We start from the raw sequence: 22,183 nt of genomic DNA, 5'->3' as shown, positions 1-22,183 counted from the left end.
CTTAAATACAATGCCATTTTCTCTGGTCCAAAGTGGTGGCACCTCAGATACCTCTTTTTCTTTTTCAGAGGTACCTCGAGCTACATTACAACATTTATGCAAGCTGTTCAAAATTAAAGCTAATATGAAAATTGATGAAATGGTACATGCTCTACAACATTTGGCACGGACAGACAATCACGTCTTGGTTGCTCTTCAAGATTGGTTTACATCAAAGTCTCTTTCTCAAAGACCGACTGTTGTAGAAGCAGTTACTCGTGCCTCCAGCAAGAGAGTGGCTTCTGATGAGGATACTATGAGCAAGGCTCAGCGCCTAGCAGCAAAGCACAATCTGGAAATAAGTGAGTGCTCCTTTGTATCTTTTAAGTCAAAAATTATTACTACCAATTTAAATAATGTTGGGATTCGCTTAGGCAGAAATGATAATGAGGTTCTTAAATCGGTCGAAGCAATTAAGAATATGGAGGTTGATAGACTTATTGTTTCTACCAATTCATCTTCTTCTGTTCATTGTATTGACTTAGATAAAGAAGAAGAGGATGAAATTGATACTCACCTATCAAATGCTTCTAAAAGATGGGACGATAACTCTGACCAAGACGGTCTAGAGTGGGGTTATGATCTTAGTGTTGTTTCACGCCGTAAAAAGGCGAATCATTTTACTTCAGTAAGAAGGGCTTCTCGTCCTTCTAAAAAACCAGTCACCCTTTCTAAAATTAGTTTAAAATGAAGGGTATTTTTTGGAATAGCAGAGGTCTTGCATACTTGGCTAAACATAATTATCTTTCTACCTTAGCTAAAGATCATCGTCTCGACTTCTTAGCGATATTTGAGACGAGCAGGGACTTTTTCTCGGACTTCTCTTTGCGGCATATAAGTGGTGGGATTGATTTTCTCTGGCACACTATGCCACCAAGAGGTAGATCCGGAGGAATGATTTTAGGAGTAAATCCGGCAGTTTTTGACATTGGTGCTATCGATGAGGGGAATTTTTACACGAAATTTCTTCTTAGAAATAAATCAGATGATTTTAAATGGGCCTTGTATGCGGTATATGGCCCAACTCAGGATGACCTTAAGAATGTCTTCTTAGCGGAAATGGCTAGTGTAGTTGGTGCTGAGTCCCACCCTTTTATTATTGGGGGGATTTCAATATAATGAGAAGGCCCGAGGATAAAAACAAAAATAACTTCAATTTTCGTTGGCCTAATTTATTTAATGCCGTCATAGAGAGCCTTGAGATGAAAGAGATTGACTTGAAGGGTCGTCATTTTACTTGGTCCAATAATTTAGATTCGCCAACCTTTGAAAAACTTGATAGAGTTTTTATGAGTACCGATTGGGAATTACAATTCCCTAATGTCTCTGTCATAGCACTTCATAGATCTCGCTCGGACCACACTCCATTACTGCTGAACACCATGGTTTCCTCTCAGCTCAGCACCCACACCCAGTTTAAATTTGAGTTAGGATGGCTTATTAGAGATGGGTTCCATGATATGGTTGCCACGATCTTGCAGCAACAAACGAGGGGAATCACGGCAATAGAGAAATGGCAATGTAAGATAAGAGCCTTGCGTCAACACCTTCGTGGTTGGGCCAAGAACACAGCTGGATCACGTCGAAAGGAGAAGTCTCGACTCACTCAAAAACTTGTCGAGTTAGATAAAAAGGCAGAGACTTCTCAACTTTCGCCAAATGAGCTAGCACTAAAAATATATATTGATGAAAGACTTGCTACTATTCTAAGAGAAGAGGAAATCCGTTTCTTTCAGCGGGCGAAAGTTAAACATCTTCTTGAAGGGGACAATAACACTAAATACTTTCAGTCAGTTGCCAATAGTAAACATCAAAAACAAAGAATTTATAGCCTTGAGGACAATGACGGGACTCGTATTGAAGAGGTTGACCTCAAAAGCCATATCACTAATTTCTATAAAGGCCTGTTTGGGAAGCCGAATCAAAACTCAATATCGCTGGAGGAATCGATTACTCACGATATCCCCCAGGTTTCAGATATCGAAAATGTAATTTTGACGGCGCCCTTCATTGTTGATGAGGTCCGTGAGGCTATTTTTCACATGGAACATAATAAAGCTCCTGGACCAGACGGTTTTTCGGCTGAGTTTTACCAGGTGTTTTGGGAATTAATAAAAGATGATTTACTAGCCTTGTTCATGGAATTTCACAATGGCACTCTCCCTGTCTATAGTCTTAATTTTGGGATCATTACTCTTTTACCTAAGAAATGTAATGCCGTAAAAATACAAGATTATCGGCCCATTTGCTTGCTTAATGTTAGTTTTAAGATAATTACTAAAGTCCTGACGAACAAAATTGGAGTGGTTGCAGACAAGATTATTAATCCCTCGCAAACTGCTTTTATGCCTGGTCGTAATATTCTTGAAGGCGTAATTGTGCTTCACGAGACTATTCATGAACTTCATAGGAAAAAATGAATGGAGTGATTCTAAAGTTGGATTTCGAAAAAGCTTATGATAAGGTAAAATGGCCCTTCCTCCAACAAGCTATGCGAATGAAAGGTTTCTCGCAGAAATGGTGTGATTGGGTTCAGTCAATTGTCTCTGGAGGACATGTGGGGGTTAAAGTTAATGATGAAATTGGCCCTTTCTTTTCTACTCATAAGGGTCTTCGTCAAGGTGATCCTCTCTCTCCGATTCTCTTTAATATAGTTGCGGACATGTTGCCAATTCTATTTTTAAGAGCAAAGGAAAATAACCAATTCACGGGTGTGGTTCCTCATCTAGTGGATGGTGGCCTTTCTATCCTCTAGTATGCGGATGATACCGTTGTTTTTCTGGATCATAACTTGGATCAAGCACGAAATGTGAAACTTCTCCTGACCGCTTTTGAGCAGATGTCAAGTTTGAAAATCAACTTTCACAAAAGTGAGCTTTTTTGCTACGGGTTAGCTAAGGATCATGAAATGGATTATTCTTGTCTTTTTGGTTGTGGGATCGGTTCATTTCCTCTCAAATACCTTGGAATTCCTATGACCCATCGCAGGTTACGAAATAGTGAGTGGCAATGTGTTATTGATAGATTCGAAAAACGATTAGCTATGTGGAAAGGTAAATTACTTTCTTCTGGAGGTCGTCCAGTGCTCATTAATTCAGTCTTAAGCAGCCTCCCTATTTTCATGATGTCCTTTTTTGAGGTGCCTATCGGGGTGTTAAAAAAAACTAGATGCCATCCGCTCTCGGTTCTATTGGCAAAATGGCCAATTTAAAAAGAAATACAGACTTGCAAAATGGAATATTATTTGTCAACCTAAGGAGGTTGGTGGCTTGGGGGTAGCTAATCTAGCCACTAAGAACATTTGTTTACTCAGCAAGTGGCTCTTTAAGTTATTGAATCAAGACGGTACATGGCAACAACTTCTAAAAAATAAATATTTAGGATCCAAATCACTTACTCAAGCCGTGAGAAAATCAGGAGACTCTCATTTTTGGGCTGGTCTCATGAATATTAAGGAAGAATTCTTGGGGTGGGGGAGGTTTCGAGTAGGTGACGGTCACGCAACTAGGTTCTGGGATGATAGATGGATTCTGGATAGACCGCTTAAGGTCATTTATCCAAACCTTTTTAATATCGTGCGGAAAAGAAAGGCTTTAGTCAAAGATGTTATGAATGGAAATTTACCCAACCTTTCTTTTCGCAGAGCTATTGTAGGGGTGAAGCGGGTCGAGTGGCATAATTTATCAACTTTACTCGCATCTATTCCTTTGGGTCATTCGAAGGACAAATTCTTATGAGGACCTCACCGAAATGGAGTTTTCTCAGTCCAGTCAATGTACCGCCTTCTAATGAATACTCCCACTTTAACCCATAATATGTTGCTTTGGAAACTAAAAATCCCCCTCAAAATTAAAATTTTCTTGTGGTACTTAGGGAGAGGAGTTATTCTCACTAAAGAAAATTTAGCTAAACGTGGGTGGACAGGAAGTATGAAATGCTGCTTTTGTAATCAGAATGAGACTATTCAACATATTTTTTTTGATTGTTACCTTATCAGGAACATTTGGAGAATTATTTACTTTGCTTTCAACATAGAGAGACCCATCAATATTAATCATATAATTGAGAATTGGGCTACTAACAAGGGAATAGCTCATCGGAAAAAACTTTTAATTGGAGTGGCAGCAATGTTTTGGTCTATTTGGTTGTGCCGTAATGATGCGGCCTTTAATTTTAAACCAATACCATCAATTTTGCAGGTTCTTTTCAGGGGATGTATTGGCTCAGACTCTGGAGATTATTGCAGAAACAAGAAGCTCACCAAGAGATTCTTGTGGTATGTCAAGCCTTAGAGATGGTGGCAATGGAGATCCTTGCAAAACATGGTTGGAGTTCTAATGCCAGATTAAAGGACGCTTGATTCGAGAACAAGTTCTTGTTAAGGATGTTATTTTTTTAATGATGCATGTTTTATTAATTTTCAATCTGTAATGTCGTATGTAGGAAACTACAAAAGGCTGGAACATACCACACTCAAGGTAAAGGACACAGCTAATCTAGTACAATGATGATGCCAAGCATGATGTATATACACTAGCACAGGCCTGCTATTTATATCTTTTTTGCAAGATCAACACCGACTTGAGGACCTCCATCCACTTCCTGCTCCCTCGAACATGGAGAATCTTCGTAAGTTTTATCCTTGATATAATCTTGAGGAAGAGATAGTTGAGGGATGTCCAAAGGTTGGCACTTGGGAGGTTCTCATCTCATTTGCACAGCAAAGCCATTTAGCCCATGAGTAGCCGATGGGCTACTGCACGTTCTAGTTTGACAAAATGGGCCCCAGTATCAGCCCAATCGCAAATCTCCACTCCGCGTTCGCCACGCGAAATCCCTCTCCAAAACCCTTCCGGTTCCGGGCGTCGCCGCGGTCCCTCAGTTCCGGCGCCATTTTCGCCGGCAGTTTGTTTTATTTCCCTTCTCCTGTTTCTTTTCTATTCTGTCGGAGTCGGACTTGTGTCCATCTTGCTTTTGCTTCTCCCTCCCCCATGATCCAATCCCTAACCCGCAGTCTACTTGATCGTGGCTAGAATGATCGCGATCGAGTTTCTTCGGAGCTTCTTCGGTGCCACTGCCACGGCCCCGATCCAATCCCTAACCCGCAGGCCCCGATCCAATCCCTAACCCGCAGCTGGCTATTTGCTTTTGCTTTCGTAGGGTTTGTTGTTTGCTTGGTGGTTTCGGGTCCAATAATTGGGATTCATCATTCATGCGACTCTCTTATTTCTTGTGATCCCTTGTTTCCTTCCAGGCGTACGTGATGGCTGACACGAGGGCGAGGCCGTGGGAGGCGGACGAGAGCTCGCGGTCGCGGGACTCCAAAGTTCCGCGGCTGGACTTGCTGGCCGCATCGGCGGCGGAGGAGGAGGAGAAAGTGAAGCATCTGCTAGGCCAGGAGGAATGTACCGAGATGACCGGCCACGATCCATGCTGCGATCACGTCCCCACGGACAGTTATCACAATGATATTCTGATCTCGTCGTTGCTATCCGACGACGCGGGGAATTGCCAGGACTGCCGGGGCCGGCGGCGCGAGGAGGCCGATGGGCCCGGCGGCCGGCCCATGTATCGCCGGATCATGGTGTGCCTGGAATGCGGCCGGCATTCCTGCGGGGATTCGACGAGCTATATCCCGTACGGACACGCTCAGGACCACGCCAACCAGGAAAAGCATTGGGTTGCCGCGATGTTCGACGATCCACAGGCTGGATTCTGCTTCAAGTGCGAACACGAAGTGCCTGTGTATCCAGAGCCAGACGAGATGGAGATGATAACGGGCGAGATTCAGGCCGGCGGCGGCGGCGGCGGCGGTGGTCATGCGTTTGGATTCGACATGTCCCGCGATCTCGCCACCGTGTTGCTCAATCTCGGGGACGCATGGTGTGCAGCCGCCGATCTCGGGTCCGTGAATGCGCAAGGCTATGCTATCAGAGGGATGCCAAACCGCGGGAACACATGCTACATGAACGCGATGGTGCAGTGCCTCCTCGCGCTCGACAAGCTGCGGGCAAGGATGCTAGGGCCGGATACTCCGCCGGGCCACCTTGGAATGGCACTGAAGGAGCTTTTCGTGGAGGCGAGCGCTGCTGGTTCTGCGGGAGGCATGCTGAACCCAGATAAACTCTTGAGAAGTGTACGATTACATGCTGGCAAGTACGAACCTTACACGATGCACGACAGCTATGAACTGCTCGAGTCCTTGCGCAGCGCATTGCATGACGAGGAAGAGGGAATTCAAGCTCCTTACAGGGAAAGAGGTGCCCCGACAGTCATTGATGCGGTCTTCAAGGGCGAACTGTGTGATACAAGGTCCTGCAAAGATTGTCAGTCTGCTTCGGCTTTCCATGGAGAATTCTGGGAGCTTTCATTATCGCTGCCATCAAAAGAGGATCTATGTGAAAATTTTGCATCATCATCACAACGAGCAAGCAAGAATCTCAACCCTCAACCGGAGAAGGCTGCTCCTCAGTTACTTTCAGCAAATGAGAGTAACTTGTGGAAGATCGATGCCAGTAAAACTGGTGATTTTCATCTTCTTGTTTCAGAACTGAACGGTTTGATTGGGACAAAACATCAGGGCCCATGGAAGTTGGTGTGCAGAAAACTGTCGAAAACTCAAACAGTACCATTGTAGTTGTCTATTTTTATCAACCTAAAAAAGGTGTTTTTTTTCTAAGTGGGTCTCCTACACTTCCTAAATGGAGAAAATTGTTGTTTAAGAACTCTTTACACATGCTAAACTCAGAGAATTGTTAAGATTAGTATGTTCAACAATCAACATATTAACCTAAAGTGTTCATTCAAAAATATATATACTAACCTAGCATGGTTTTTTTGTTCTCGTGTACAGTAGTTAAAAATTGCACTTGACTATAGGGGATTCTCTTCATATATCATTTTTTTTGCTATAAGAGGTTGCTTAATTAATCATGTGGGGGACTAAAAATGGTGTAGAGGACAATAGTTACTTGTTGCGTGATATTTTATCGTTGTTAAAATTAACTATTACATTCTCGGTTATGCAGATTCTGGTGAAGAGCAGCGCACCTTGCAAATCAAGAATCTTATACATGTTTTGTGCACAGAGGAGCCACTAAATTCAGTTGATTTTGTTCCTCATAGCATCTATGATGCTAAAGTTGAGCAGATGATTCAGATAACAGCAGATTCCCTGCCTCCACTGATTGTTCCACAAGTTGAACACGATGCATCAACGGCGCCGGGCAGCTATGTAGATCAAAATGGCAAGGGGATAGGGGAGGATAGCAATTGTGTACTAACAATCGAGGATTGTCTTTCACTCTTTTTTAGAGAGGAGGTGGTAGAACGGAGCTGTGATTGTTCCAAGGTACCTATGGAGGAGCCAAGCACTAACCAAAGCAGAAAGGGTAAGCAGATGGAGGTAGGCACCAATGATGAGGTAGCAGCTAATGGGAGCCATAGTAAACAGTCAGACCGGACAACATGCTCAAATGGCCAATCTAGTAAACTGAATAGTTTGTCAGTAGAATACAACAGTTGTTACTGTAGGCAACAACATGGTTCTGACGAAGAGAGTGACATTACACAGATGGCAGATACACATACTGCTGGAGCAAATTCAAGGATGACTTGTGGTCTTAAGGAAACCGAGTATCATGGTGGTATTCAAGAAACTGTACGTAGTAGTTCCCTTTCGACTGAGAAACAAACCGATCTGTTGAGCACCCAGCATAGCCAAAGCCTCATCCCACAGAATCAAGACCTGAGGTTGGATCTCAGTGCACACCAGTTAGGAGACAAGCAAAATGGACAGAAAGAGAGGAGTGGACGTGCTATTCAAAGGACTAATATTACTAAGCTGCCGCCTGTGTTGACCCTTCATCTCAAGAGGTACTTCAAGAACGGCAACGAGTACCATAAAAATGAAGCCCGCGTGAGCTACAAGGAGCATCTTGATGTAGGACGGTTCATGAACTCTAGGTACTTTCCTTTCACATAGCTGAACAATTTTTCTACGCGGTTCTAACAAGATCGATCAAGATATTTTCTCTGTCACTTTTCCAAGCTGCTAGCTTGTAGAAACATGCCGTTGCTGCTAGCTACTAGTAAGTACTCTTATTTACCATGCAGGACCAAAAATGGTTTCCAACTCATCGTGGTTCAAGCTTCAGAACAAACTCAAACTGAGCTTAAGCATCTTTTTTTCTACTATCTGATTGGCCAGAACCCTGCACATTTAGCTTGTTATTGCAATCTTATCCTAGAATGAAAATCGTTATAGCGATTTATTTAATTTAGACTGTCTTAGTGAATTATTTTTCAGTAGACTTCCTTGTACGCTGGAACTACCATATCTGAAAATATGAATGTAATGGCCAAATTATCTACTACAAAGTACAAACCGCATTCACATTAACATTGTATCACTTCATTATGGCATAATATGGTTAATAACAATCTACAACAATTCTATGATCTTAACTTTTCTACTGTTTTCTCCAACATTCAGTTCCGCGGACAAAAGCAGCACCGTCTACCGTCTAGCCGGCGTCGTGGAGCACCGCGGTGGACCCTTCATGAACGCAGGACACTACGTCGCCTACGTGAGAGCAAGGAAGATCGGGAAGCAGAGCAGCCGGCCTTCGTCATGGTTCTGCGCGGACGACAGCAACGTCAGAGAAGTCGCTCTGGAAGAGGTTCTCGAGCGCAAGGCTTACGTTCTTTTCTACGAGAGGGTGGAGGACGCAAACACGCTGATTGGTTAAGAGACGTTGCAGCTCGTCGGAATAGCAGCAACAAGAGACGCTGATTGGTTAAGAGTAGCTAGCATTCTTTGCAATGGCATTGGTTAGACTGTTAGGGTAGTTGACCATATTCAGGATTATATATATAGCTTCATTCGATCCTACAGATTGATGTTTTTGGCTCGCCTAGTCAGGGTGATTGGTTATTTAATTGATTGGCAAATTTTGGCCATGAATGAAATGGGGACGCTTGGCTTGGTCGGACTGGTGAATGTGAATTTGTAAGGTTGTGCTGATGGTAGTGTTAATTAGATGCTAACCATTTAGATGCGTTGTGGACAAGTATTGAGAGGACAAGGACATGCTCCATATTTCCTTGAATAATAAATAGGTTTGAAGCACCAAAAATTGTGTACAAGTAAATCAATGTATAGAAAGAATGCTAAATGTCACAGAAGCTTGTTGTTGGCGTCACCGAAACAAAAGTTGGACGGGCAAGAGTAAAATACATTAGCGCTCTCTAAATTTAGCACATTGTGTCACTTAGTTCTTAAACTTAGAAAACTAGAAAATCGGGTCTTTAAACCTAATCGATTTAATCGATACGTTTAAAATCATCAAAAATTAGATTTGCTCAAACTGATACCGGTATAACATGCCACACTGGAGGACATTAATGAAAGTTCAAGAACCTAAGTAACATAGCATACAAAGCTTGAGGACCTAAGTGATATGACATGTCTAAGTTCCAAGACTACGTGTACCTGATGGCGTCATGCGATTTAAATAAATCCAGTTTTTTGACGATTTTATACGGGTCGGTAAAGTTTAATTTTTCTCTAGTGGCCTATATGTGAAATTTAAGAACCGCTGAGCAAATATCGGTTTCAGCTTGTCTCACCGGAGAAGTTCATCCGCTTGAGTACTGAAGCCGGCACTTGCTGTCGAACACATTTCTCCTTCAACAGCACCCGGCCGACGGGCGGCTCCGCAGTCCGGTGCGGTGCCCCTAGAGCACTGCACACTACACAACCATGCACGGCACGGCACGGCACGCCCCGCCCGACAAACGGCATCCGATTTTACCGTGGCAGATCCGATCGAGCGAAGCGAGCCCGAGCCGGCGCGGAAGAAAAGCGCTGCTGACACGCAGAAACAATCAAACAAACAAACGCCCCGCGGAAACCAAACCACGCCCATTTCCGCCCCCAAATCAGCGATCCGCCCTCCGCACGCGAGATCCAGAGAGACGAGCCGAAACGGAACCCCCACGCATAGCAAGGACCAAGGAGGCAACGATCTTCTTCGGCTGCTGCCCGCCCGTGCAGTGCTCTACTTGCTTGGGGGCGTGCGTCAGCGAGGCGGCGACCGACTTGCTTGGCGTCGGGGGTGATGGAGGGGCGGTTGCTGCGGCCTGCGGCGCAGCGCGACGCTGGCGGACCAGCTCGCCGCGGTCGCGGAAGGTCGGGCTCCGCACTGCGCTGCGCCACGTTCTGGAAGTGGGTTTCGTGAATCTGCCCGGTGCTTTCAGTTCAGCTCTACATTACAGATGGTGGTTGAAGGCAAGAGGGGAACGGATCAAATATCATCGTCCAGATTGTAGCTGTACAGTACATCATGGTTTAGCAATAAGCAGCGACAGCGGCCGTTCGCTTCACTTGGAGAGCAGGCCGAAGTAGGGGTTCTCCAAGGCCGACGCGATCTCGACGCCGGCGGCGGTGAGCAGAGCCACGTCGACCTTGTCCCTCGGCATCACCAGGTACCCGATGCCGCTGAACCTGCGGAACCCGCACAGCTCCAGGAACTCCACGCCGCCTCGCACGCTGCCCACCCTGTCCTGCTTGCATAGATGTGGGGTGAGATGGTGTAGCGCGAGTTGCGCTGCATGCCGGTCTCTGCTGCTTTACCTTGAACACAGGGTTGCTGAGCCGGATCCTCCTGAACTTCTCCTCCCCTGGGTTCTTCGCTACGTTGCCAACAATCTTGAGCAACACCTGGTACGCTCTTGCCACTGCAGCAGGGTCATCCTACAGCAGCAGCAGAAGAAGAAGAAAATGAATTACTAAGATCAAAACGAACCAGAAACAGCATCTGCGAGGGGGTTCTTCAGTTTTATTACCCTGTGGTTCTTCTTCACGGTTCGCAGGCAGTCTCTCAGCTGCTCTGACGCAACGACGGCGCGTCCAGCAGGCTTTACCTGCGCGGTCAAGAAACGCGTGCGTGTGAGCGATGCGCCTGGAGGTTTCGCTCGTCATTATCAGAAGATGCTGTAGAAACCAGGAAGAAATGCATTTCGACGACCTTTGCAGGCGTCATGGTTGCGGCGGGATCCCTAGGATCATCCTGCGGCAGACCAAGCCGTCTCCTCCTCTCTGCCTGCACAGGAGGATGTAGCATTTCATCTGACTCTCAACAGAACATAGAGTGACATTTTGCGTGTGTGTGGGGGAAATCCAAGGTAATAACAAAAAAAAAATGACAAAAATGAAGGATTTGTTACTGGATGACTTATGATCATGCTGGGAAGAAGAAGAAAATTCAGTTGCAGTAAGGAGTACATGGTTATTTTTGTATAATTAAGCAGAGTTTTTAGCATGCTGCAGCAGACAGCACAGACCTTATCGTCAGCTATACGCTGGCGTATCCTCTCCCTCGCTCTTTTCTCCTCCTCTTGATCTGCTACCCGACTCTCCATCACCCTGCAGCCAAAACAGAGCCATCGCTTCTCTTCAAGAAGCAATCTTGGGAGCTGCAAGTGAGACGCGCGTTCGAAAGAAACACACCGCTTCCTTTGATTTTCCTCGAGACTTCTCTTTGCTTCCATAAGGTCTTTAGCAGCTCGAATCCTCTCCCTCTGTACAAACAAGAAGGAGCATTCGGGAAGATCACCACAGGATACACTTAAGATGTTGGCGCGAGAAAGCACATTTTCAAAAAGAGAATGCAATACCTGATCCTCTTGTAATTGACTCCGTATCCGCCCTCTTGCCCTCCCTTCCTCGTCTCGTTTTTGCTTATATAGTGCTAATATCCTGGGAAGTACAGTACAGGTGCGTTACTGGGGGTGAATCCGTGATAAGCAACCTAATCCAAGGCAAGGTACACACCTCTTTCTATCTTCTTCCTCCTGTCCATCTGCATTTGGTTCTCGTTCCAACTGGGATGTCTCCTAGTTTAGGAGAAATTTGTAGCCCATGCCACTCAGTATGCATGGTATGAAGTTTTAAAGGAAATATTTGATACATCTAATAAGAAGAAACTAAGTACATTCTGTCTCCCAGTTTCAGTGTGTTCTTTAGGTTTCTGCTCCTGCACAGTATCCCTGCAAGACAAGTATCATCCATTACATTTTATAAATCACCGAGATTTTTTTCATAAATCAAGCAACAGAAATGCCGATCAGTACATGCATTCTGTCACCGAGATTTTTTTTTCATAAATCATTTGTTGACTACTGAGAAACACAAGCATTTAACTTGCCTTTGTAAACAGGCCGGTTGAAGGACAGGTGCCCCCCCCACCCCCAAACACACACACACACATAACCGTTTCATTAAAAAAAAAAGGGAATGTCCCTTGATAAAAAGGTTATCTGAAATCCAGAAGAAGGAAAAATAAAGTTTTTACCTTGAGGTGGCAAAGACTCAGAACTGTAAGCTATGACATCACACAGTGACACTGCATCCATACAAAATATGCTATAGATTGCTGATTCCTCAATTGAGGTAGATATTTAACAATCTTACTCAGGATTTGATTTTCCCCCCCCACTGAAATGGTACTATGACATTTCTCTAGCAAATCATCTATGAAATCATTTAAGGAACAGAAACAAACCTCATTCCTTCAACGTCATTTCTTACTTCATCTGATGTGTCACCGCATTCAATGCTTATTTCTCTTGGAATCTAGACCATACAAGGGAAGGATCAAAACAAATTGTTTCAATGTAGTGACATTACAACAGTAATGTTCACATGATTATACTACCTGATTCGGAAATATAAATGTAGTATTATAGTGTCAAGTATTATGATGGCAGTTGCTTCACAGGTTCATATTAACAACATTTGGAAGGTTCCAAGCTATAATCTCCGACCAATTTTTTTAAGGGACATTCAAATTGCATGAAGTGAAAACTTCTTATAGCCCCACCAACACCTCGAGAATAGTATCAGAACACAGAATAGTGCTCATGAGAAAGGACTTCAGCTAATAAAGAACATCCCTTGTTAAGAAATCACCTACCAGTGGTAGCCGATCAATATCTGGGTCACTTTCATGTTCCAGAAGCCAGTTTACAGCAGATTCAAGATTGGAATTACCTGAACAAGACATATTATTATCTCTCCAATTTATTGAACTACATGCTAAATAAATAATATACTGAATATCTATAATAAATATGTTGCTGGAGCTTTGTATAATTTGCATTTTTACGAAATGGCATATCTATCAACTGCAATGCCATCAGTGAATAGGGATAACACACAAACCATGGAAGGATGGGCACAAATACAAAAAAACACTTCGCAACCATAGAAGGGACCAACTGTCGTGTAGTTTCTATTTTGTGTATTATCGATCTGTCTTTGGCAAAGAAAAACATTGTAATGCAAACCTGTACCTAGCAAGTTTGTTTGAAAAGGCATACCTGAAAAATGGAGTGCCCTAACTGAACGTGCAGTTGGGAATCCCATGGCTTCAAGTTCACCAAGCATTTTCTTGTCAACTTGTGGGACAGCCATCACTAGAAGACAGATGAACAAAAATAAGAGCTCACCAATTGCTACAAATGCAAAACTAGAGGGAATAGATAATGAGGGAAACAGATAGCAATGTCAAACTATTGGCTCAATTCAAGCAGATGTTTCATACAACTAACAATTAATTAAACAAACAGTTGCGTAAGCAGAAAAAATCAAAGAGTTACCAATGATTAAATGCCCTACCCTCCCCCCAATGATCTTACATAATTTAAGCTATATTCTAGGAGCTTAATTTGCAAATCTTGATTCTATGTCTAACATAAAAGCTATAATGCTCTACAATTTAAATTAGAACTAACATATGTGTTCTGTGAAGCACCTAGGACCTGTGTGTGTGTTAATGCTAATAGTATGTTGGCTTTTATCACTATACATGGAAGAATAGGTATGCTAGAAACAAAACCTAACCTGAAATATTACAGGTTATAATGCATCGGCACAAGAACCATAAAGTGCAAGCAATGGAAAAGCACAAGATTGAGCAAGTTTGATGAAGTATTCACAAGACTTCCAGTTTGCTTTGAAATTCTGGTGACAGAACAAGTTGATGAAATTACGAATAGGAAATTTACCTTTTCAGAGCTCTTTCCTCACTTTGTAATCCTTGAGCCAAGATGATGTATGAATCCTCTTCCCATATAAGTAGAGCAAAGAGCTATAAGCTACTGCAGATGGAAATGGGAGTGCGAAAATTAGATGTAGAGGATTAGGGCTTTGCTTCTTCTGCACTTCATTCTTGTCTTTTCCTCCCAGATGGGTCTTGTGGTGTCTCAGGAGACTCGGGTGACTTCTTTCTTCCTGCAGTAACTTATGCCTTCCCTCATGCTTAGGGTTTCCCTCTTGAACCAACAGCTAGCCTACTCACAAATAGATCGATTCCTTCGTTTGGGTTACAACTTAGAAGATCAAACAAACCAAGTCACTAAGAAAATCAACAACAGAGTAATAAAGAGTAACCCTGAAGTCTTGGTGTACCTCAAGCATTAGATGACGATATTCATTCAGTATACAACTGAATTGCCTAGTCAGCATTGCCTTATACTTCATGAGTCACACAAGATACTAAGAGAGGAAAATGAAGTTGGAATTACTGTCAAGTCATAAATGCCTCCAGAGCCCTGGTTTTTTTACCACTGTCTTGCAGAAGCTCATCACATATATCATGTTAGGATGAAGAGAATGACAACTTGTATATTCTAGAGGGCTTAAAGGGCAAAAATACATGTGGTAACTTTACAGTAAGAACCCTAGATTCTATGGAGAACAAAAAGAGAACTATGCATATACACACTAACAGGTCAAACATCTTCAGTAATGCTAAACTATAGTTAGCTATAGATAATAATTTCAGTTCCTAAAATATTCTTAGAGAAGGCGGATATGGAGCAGTTTACAAGGTTACTCCTCACAATTTACTCTTGCGAATGCATTTTCTAATATTTTCTTGTAGATGTTGGTAATTAATGCAGATTTGTAGAAACGTATATGGTCAGTCATATAATTAACTATGTTCCTTTTTTCCAGGGTAAGCTACCTGATGGGAGGATAATAGCTATGAAGCAACTTTCCCAAACATCACATCAGGGGAAAAAAAGCAAGTTTGCAGAAGTGGCCACAATTTTTGCTGCGCAATGCCCACCCACAACAAATATGATTGCGTACCGTGTTAACGCACGGTACAGTCATTGTAAGACCGTGTCCAATAATTTATCTATAGTTTATTCAAAATACTGTTTGTTTAGAATACATTATTCAGAGGATGGAATTTAAATATGGATATAGATAAATGTAAGCGTTAGACTGGCCCCGCCTAACCGCTCGGCTCCCCGCTTCTGGGCACCGGCCGGCGTGATCGCAGCGGCTCAGCGTTCCCGTCGTCGGTTAATAAGCTGAGGATGTATTTGGTTTGCTTTTGGCTTTGACTTTTGTCCCATAAAAACCAATAGTCAAACCAAAGGATTGGATTCATAAAGTAGTTTTTTGTAAAAGCCGATTTTTTTCGCAGTGCAAAATTGAAAGCACTGCCGAACCTGTTTTTAGTGGTTTTCAGATAGAACTGTGAAAACATATATCGAAAAACTTTTAACGGTTTTTTATGGTTTTCACCAAACGATTTTTAACTTTTTAACAACTCACAACCTATAACAATTTTTTTCACAGCTTACAACACACAACAACTTTGTCAGCGAAGCGGAGGAAGCAGTCATCGGTGCGGCAAATGACAAAGAAGGTTTGGCTGCAACAGCAGGAGATGGGCCGTGTCGGGCCAAAAGGCTGAGGAAGCGCAACCCAAAGGTCTTTGGGCCGGCGTGGGTAAACAGCACAGAGTAATCCAGCCGATTATTAAATAAGGGTTCGACGGCGCGTAGGGTTTTTTATGCTGTAACAGAACTCTAGACTCTAGTTCTTCTTCCTTTCCAAGTACTATCTCAACTACTCTGTTCTCCGTCTCTGCATTCTCCAGATATTGTGTGTGTGTTCCAACTTATGCAAGTCGTTAACAAGTGGTATCAAAGGTTACCGATCCTTGGCTTGTGGGTGTTGACGCGCTGGATCGCGGCGACCAGCAGCATTACTTTACCCGTGCTCGCCTCCGACGTGTTCTCATGAATCCAGACACTCAACTCATCCTGGATGAGTTGTCGCGGCGTTTCTCTGAACATGACTCCAAGTGGGATCGCAGAGTGGCCGAGCAGGAGTCGCGTTGGAACGCGACCTTCTCGGAGTTCACCACTGGACAAGACCGCTGCGTGGGGGCTCTAGAACAAGCCACTGGTGTGCTGGAAGATTGGCGGATGAACATGGAAGGGATGATGGATGACCTGCGACTCGAGGTGGGCAAGATCTCCAAAAATTGGGAGCGTGCTGTAGTGGACAATTCGTCCGCTATGGCGGGCATCCTCGCTCCTTCTCCACCGGCTGTCGAGCAACAACCTGCCGGAGTTCCAGCCAACAGGCCCCATGGGCACCGCGTCGAATCGAGCCACCGGGAGGATGGTTTTGGGTCGGTCACCACCCTCCTCCATACCCCGGTCAAGGGTATGTGTTCATCATTGCCTCGTTCTCCAGCTGTGCATACTTCGGAATTCCATCAGCATGTGGGCGATCTGTCATATCCAACCATGGGGGGCGCGATGCGTGGTCGTTTGCCTAAGTTGAATTTTCCTGTGTTTGATGGCGAAAACCCCAAATTATGGATCCGTCGCAGCCATGACTACTTTGACATGTATGAAGTAGAACCGCACCTATGGATCAGGGTAGCGTCGATGCATTTTGTTGGGGGGGCTGCTCGGTGGTTTTCATCTCTGGACGAACATTCACACTTATCTAGTTGGCCTGTTTTTTGCCGCGTGCTTTTAGAGCGTTTTGGAAAAGATGAGCATGAGTTGTTTATTAGACAATTGTTTCGCATTCGTCAACATGGCACAGTAACTGAATATGTAGATCAGTTTTCTTCATTAGTAGACAAGTTGGTGTCGTACGGGCGACCTGTGGATCCTCTCTATTTTGTGCAACGTTTTGTGGATGGTCTTCGTTCAGACATTCGTGCTGCTATTATTCTTCAACGGCCTTCTTCCTTGGATTCTGCTTGCGCTCTCGCCTTGCTGCAGGAAGAGGTGGCCACGTCAGACCGACGTTTGGAGCATCGACGTCCAGAATGGGCGTCGTCAGGAAAGGGGTATGGCAAATCTTCAGTGCCTCCTTTCTTGACAGCACGACCCGACAAGACTGGAGCTGTGATCGAAGAAACAAAGCCGGCTGAACAACATCGTGCTCGTGTCTTGGATGACAAACTTGCTGCCTTGCGCGCTTATCGTCGAGCTAAAGGGTTGTGCCAGCGTTGTGCGGAGAAGTGGTCGCGTGATCATAAGTGTCCTCCCACAGTCCAGTTACATGCTCTACAGGAACTCTGGGAATTATATGAAGGGGATGAAGACACCATTCCTGAGGATGTTGTGGTCGAGGATCAGATCATAGAGACTGAATGTTTGGCCATCTCCATTGCTGCTGTTAAAGGATTGGAGTTGAACCATACTCTGAAGTTGCGGGGACTGATTCAAGGCATTGAAGTGGTGATGCTGATCGATTCAGGTAGTTCTCATTCATTCATTGCATCCCGGGTGGCATCGAGGTTATCAGGTGTAACTGATATGGCCAAGTCAGTGCTGGTTCAGGTAGCGGATGGCAATCGTTTGAAGTGTTCTTGCCAGCTAGTTGGCGCTAGATGGTCCGTTCAACACTGCGTGTTTGACACTGACTTGAGAGTTTTGGATCTGGCTTCATATGATATGATCATTGGTATGGATTGGTTGGCAGCTAATAGTCCGATGAAGGTGCATTGGTCCCAAAAGTGGATGATCATTCCATATCAACGTTCCTGGGTGCTATTACATGGATTGTCTGCTGTTTTTCCACCTGGGTCGATAGTGGAATTAGATATGATAGAATCTGAACCACCTCTGTTTGCACACTTGGATTTAACACCTGTGCTGATGGCATTGTTGGAGGAATTTAAAGCTGTGTTTGCACCACCAAATGGTCTTCCTCCAACTCGTGAGTGTGATCATACCATTCCATTAGTGCCAGGGGCTGTTCCTGTCCATGTCAGACCATATCGATATCCACCAGCTATCAAAGATGAAATAGAGCGCCAAGTTTCGGTCATGCTTCAGTCAGGAATTATACAACCCAGCACTAGTCCATTTTCTTCTTCAGTATTATTGGTCAAGAAGAAGGATAATTCATGGCGCTTCTGTGTGGATTTTCGGCACTTAAATGCTATTACTGTCAAGACATCTTTTCCGGTACCTGTCATCGAGGAGTTGTTGGATGAATTGGGGCAAGCTTCCTGGTTTACTAGTCTGGACTTGACAGCGGGATATCACCAGATTCGGCTGTTACCGGCAGATTGTCATAAGACAGCATTCCAAACACACTCGGGTCACTATGAATTTAGAGTTATGGCTTTTGGTTTGACCGGGGCACCAGCCACTTTTCAACGCGCCATGAATGCAACATTAGCACCATTACTTCGTCGTTGTGTGCTAGTTTTCTTTGATGATATTTTAATCTACAGTTCGAGCTTTGAAGACCATATTCAGCATGTTCGAGCAGTCTTCGAACTACTCATACAGTATCAATGGCAAATTAAGTTGAATAAATGTTCATTTGCCAGGCCTCAGTTATCCTATCTCGGTCATGTCATTTCAGCGGCCGGAGTAGCTACAGACCCAAGCAAGATTCAGGCTGTTTCTCAGTGGTCTTCTCCCAGGACTGTGAAGGAATTACGCAGTTTTTTGGGTTTGGCAGGGTACTACCGTCGCTTTGTTCGTCATTTTGGTCTTTTGGCTCGACCTCTGACGGGTCTACTAAAAAAGGGTGCTATATTTGTATGGACTCCCGCACACGAAGCTTCCTTTGCAGCCTTGAAACAAGCTTTAGTGTCTGCTCCTGTTTTGGCATTACCAAACTTTTCATTGCCCTTCTGTTTAGAAACAGATGCCAGCAATCATGGGGTCGGAGCGGTGTTGTTGCAGTCCGGTCACCCAATTGCGTATCTTAGCAAGGCGTTGGGACCCAGATCACAAGGGTTGTCGACTTATGAAAAGGAATTTTTGGCCATTTTGATTGCTGTCGACCATTGGCGCCATTACTTGCAACTTAAGGAATTCATCATATATACGGATCATCGCAGTCTTGCTCAGTTGGATGAACAGCGGTTGCACACACCATGGCAAAAGAAAATGTTTACTCGGTTGTTGGGACTGCAATATCGCATCGTGTATAAGAAAGGAGTAGAGAACGGGGTTGCTGATGCTTTATCGCGACATCCTATAGTGTCAGCGAGTTGCCTGGCGGTGTCGTCCTGTCAGCCACAGTGGGTCACCGAAGTTGCTGATACATATTTGGCAGATACCCATTCTTCGGATATCATTGCTAAGCTCGCTGTGGATTCGTCCGCCGTTCCACATTTTTCCTGGCAAGATGGGTTGCTCCGTTATAAGAAGCGCATTTGGGTAGGACCTTCAGCTCATCTGCATCAGAAGTTGATAGCTGCTTTTCATACATCTGCAGTGGGCGGTCACTCGGGATTTCCGGTAACATATGCCCGGTTGAAGCAACTGTTTGCTTGGCAAGGTCTGAAAACTGAAGTGCACACATATGTCACTCACTGTTTGATATGTCAGCAAGCCAAAGCTGATCGTGCTAGGCTACCTGGTCTGCTCCAACCCCTTCCGGTTCCTTCTTCTTTATGGCAGATCATTTCTATGGATTTCATTGAGGCTTTGCCTAGTTCACATTCGTATACATGCATCCTGGTGGTTGTCGATCTGTTTTCAAAATATGCCAATTTTTTACCACTGAAACACCCATTTACAGCTCTGACGGTTGCTCGCCTTTTCCACGATCAAGTGTATAAACATCATGGATTGCCTCATTCTATAGTTTCCGATCGTGACAAGGTGTTTCTCAGTAACCTGTGGAAGGAATTATTTCGGCTTGCTGATGTCCAGCTACGTATGAGCTCAGCTTATCATCCGCAATCCGATGGACAAACAGAGCGTGTAAATCAATGTTTGGAGACGTTCCTTCGTTGTTTTGTCCATGCCTGCCCTCATCAATGGAGTAAGTGACTATCAGTTGCACAATTCTGGTATAACTCGTCTCCCCATTCAGCTACGGGAAGGTCGCCATTTGAAGTGCTCTATGGGTGTCGCCCTCGACAGTTTGGTATTTCGGATTCTGCTGTCATTGCTTCCACTGATTTATCTATATGGCTGCAGGACCGGCAGGTCATGTCTGATTTAGTAAAACAGCACTTGGAAAGGGCTAAATTGCGCATGAAACGACAGGCTGACAAAGGCCGTTCTGAACGGGAATTTGCTAGTGGTGATTGGGTGTTTCTTAAGCTCCAACCATATGTTCAGTCGTCTGTTGCTGTTCGTGCTCATCAGAAATTGGCATTTAAGTTTTTTGGGCCATTTCAGGTGCTGCGACGTGTGGGAGCCGTGGCGTACGAATTATAGTTACCATCTTCGTCACGGATTCATCCTGTATTTCATGTATCCCAGCTCAAGCGTGCCTTGGGTACAGGTTTGGTGTCTTCTCCAGTGCTGCCTAATGAGCAATTTCAGTTCAGTGTGCCTGTCAAGATCTTGCAGCGTCGGACGGTGGCTCGTGGGGGGCAGTCCAGTGAACAAATTCTTGTCCAGTGGTCACACATGCCCGTGGAGTTGGCTACTTGGGAGTTTGCGCAGGACTTGCAACAGCAGTTTCCGCATGCAGCTGTTTGGGGACAACCAGCGGATTTAGCAGGGGGAATGTCAGCGAAGCGGAGGAAGCAGTCATCGGTGCGGCAAATGACAAAGAAGGTTTGGCTGCAACAGCAGGAGATGGGCCGTGTCGGGCCAAAAGGCTGAGGAAGCGCAACCCAAAGGTCTTTGGGCCGGCGTGGGTAAACAGCACAGAGTAATCCAGCCGATTATTAAATAAGGGTTTGGCGGCGCGTAGGGTTTTTTATGCTGTAACAGAACTCTAGACTCTAGTTCTTCTTCCTTTCCAAGTACTATCTCAACTACTCTGTTCTCCGTCTCTGCATTCTCCAGATATTGTGTGTGTTCCAACTTATGCAAGTCGTTAACAAACTTTCAGTCCAACCAAACACACCCTGAGCCCTAATGATGCACATGCTCTGCTGGTTGTCCCTGCTTTGCCCACCGTACCCAAATCCCTTTTTACTTCCCCCATTGCAATGAAGTGGTCAGGTCTCAAATCTCTTTTACCCAGCTTAGGGCAATTGGGCAAACGTCAATCCCAGCAAATAGCTCAAGGTTTGCCCCCTTCTTTCTCTTTTCGTTTCTTTCTTTTCTTTTTTTTCCTTCTCTCTCTTTCCTCTGTTCCCATTGCCCACATGAAAATATGCATGTTCTTTTAGTTCCAGCTCTTTCCCTCAGCAAAGGGGCCAACATGGCAACATGCATGTCGACTTCGCTCAGAAAAGCTCAGGACGCTGTGTGTGTGTCGGTGTATTGATGCTGCGACGGAACTCGATTCGATTTGATTGGACCTGTCCGGAGATGGATCGATAGCGACGGATATGTGTGGCGGAAAGTTCACTAGCTCTTCGTCGCTCAGCATCATCTTCTCCGATCCATGCATTGAGTCTGTACGCTGAAGCTTGCATTCCATCCCATGTAAAGCCATGGGAGAGCACGAGATGGGAGGGCGAGACGACCTAGTAGTGCTCACCGCGGAGCTCTCGGCCAACACCGACCAAGGCACACGCAGTCAAACCGCAGCCCCAAAGTCCCGGTTCCGGTGTAGTGGACGACGACGAACGTATCTACGCGGCATGTTCCCATGTTTTACGAATACCTAGGCATGAGTTAGTTTAACTAGTGATGCTATGGGGTTATTAGTTTACTAACCTAGCTAGGTTGGTCTCGATCGCTGGGCGGTCAGACACCCCGTGCAGCTTCGTTTTCTGCCTGCTAAATAAAGCGCGTCACCTCTGATCCTCTGCTGACCACATGTCCGTTCTAAAGTATTGTTCTTTCTATTCCACTGTTTTTCTGTTCACATCCATTCAAACAATAATGAATATAGACATACATGTAAACTACAATCATATGATATTTAATAAAT

The 22,183-nt window shown here is 44.6% G+C and overlaps 2 protein-coding genes across 5 annotated transcripts; one reads left to right on the top strand and one right to left on the bottom strand.

Annotated features, from left to right (window-relative positions):
* Positions 1–4,880: 4,880 nt before the first annotated feature.
* Positions 4,881–21,200, top strand: LOC103653200 (ubiquitin carboxyl-terminal hydrolase 1). Of its 3 annotated transcripts, none has more exons than XM_023302344.2 (6): positions 4,881–5,200; positions 5,294–6,563; positions 7,068–8,004; positions 8,534–11,867; positions 15,062–15,224; positions 15,698–21,195. In XM_023302344.2, exons 2-4 carry the CDS (start codon positions 5,303–5,305, stop codon positions 8,787–8,789), a joined length of 2,454 nt encoding a protein of 817 aa, XP_023158112.1. In that variant the 5' UTR covers positions 4,881–5,200; positions 5,294–5,302; the 3' UTR covers positions 8,790–11,867; positions 15,062–15,224; positions 15,698–21,195. The 3 variants fall into 3 exon arrangements, with proteins under 3 accessions (XP_023158112.1, XP_008678381.1, XP_035823161.1); XM_008680159.4 differs by having other exon boundaries at positions 4,915–5,195; XM_035967268.1 differs by lacking the exons at positions 4,881–5,200; positions 5,294–6,563; positions 7,068–8,004; positions 8,534–11,867 and having other exon boundaries at positions 15,130–15,224; positions 15,698–21,200.
* Positions 10,325–14,394, bottom strand: LOC100284470 (UBA/UBX 33.3 kDa protein). 2 transcript variants are annotated; one of them, XM_008679114.4, is made up of 13 exons: positions 14,110–14,394; positions 13,423–13,518; positions 13,017–13,093; positions 12,606–12,676; positions 12,036–12,090; positions 11,876–11,937; positions 11,719–11,800; positions 11,552–11,622; positions 11,386–11,467; positions 11,070–11,144; positions 10,888–10,965; positions 10,676–10,795; positions 10,325–10,605 (listed from the first exon to the last, which is right to left on the bottom strand). In XM_008679114.4, the coding sequence occupies exons 2-13, from the start codon at positions 13,514–13,516 to the stop codon at positions 10,423–10,425; spliced, it is 1,050 nt and encodes a 349-aa protein (XP_008677336.1). In that variant the 5' UTR covers positions 13,517–13,518; positions 14,110–14,394; the 3' UTR covers positions 10,325–10,422.
* Positions 21,201–22,183: the final 983 nt, after the last annotated feature.

This window comes from Zea mays, chromosome 4, assembly GCF_902167145.1.
Source record: "Zea mays cultivar B73 chromosome 4, Zm-B73-REFERENCE-NAM-5.0, whole genome shotgun sequence".
NCBI lineage: Eukaryota > Viridiplantae > Streptophyta > Magnoliopsida > Poales > Poaceae > Zea > Zea mays.
Note: the sequence above shows the minus strand (reverse complement) of the source record. Positions and strands in the feature narration are given on the sequence as shown.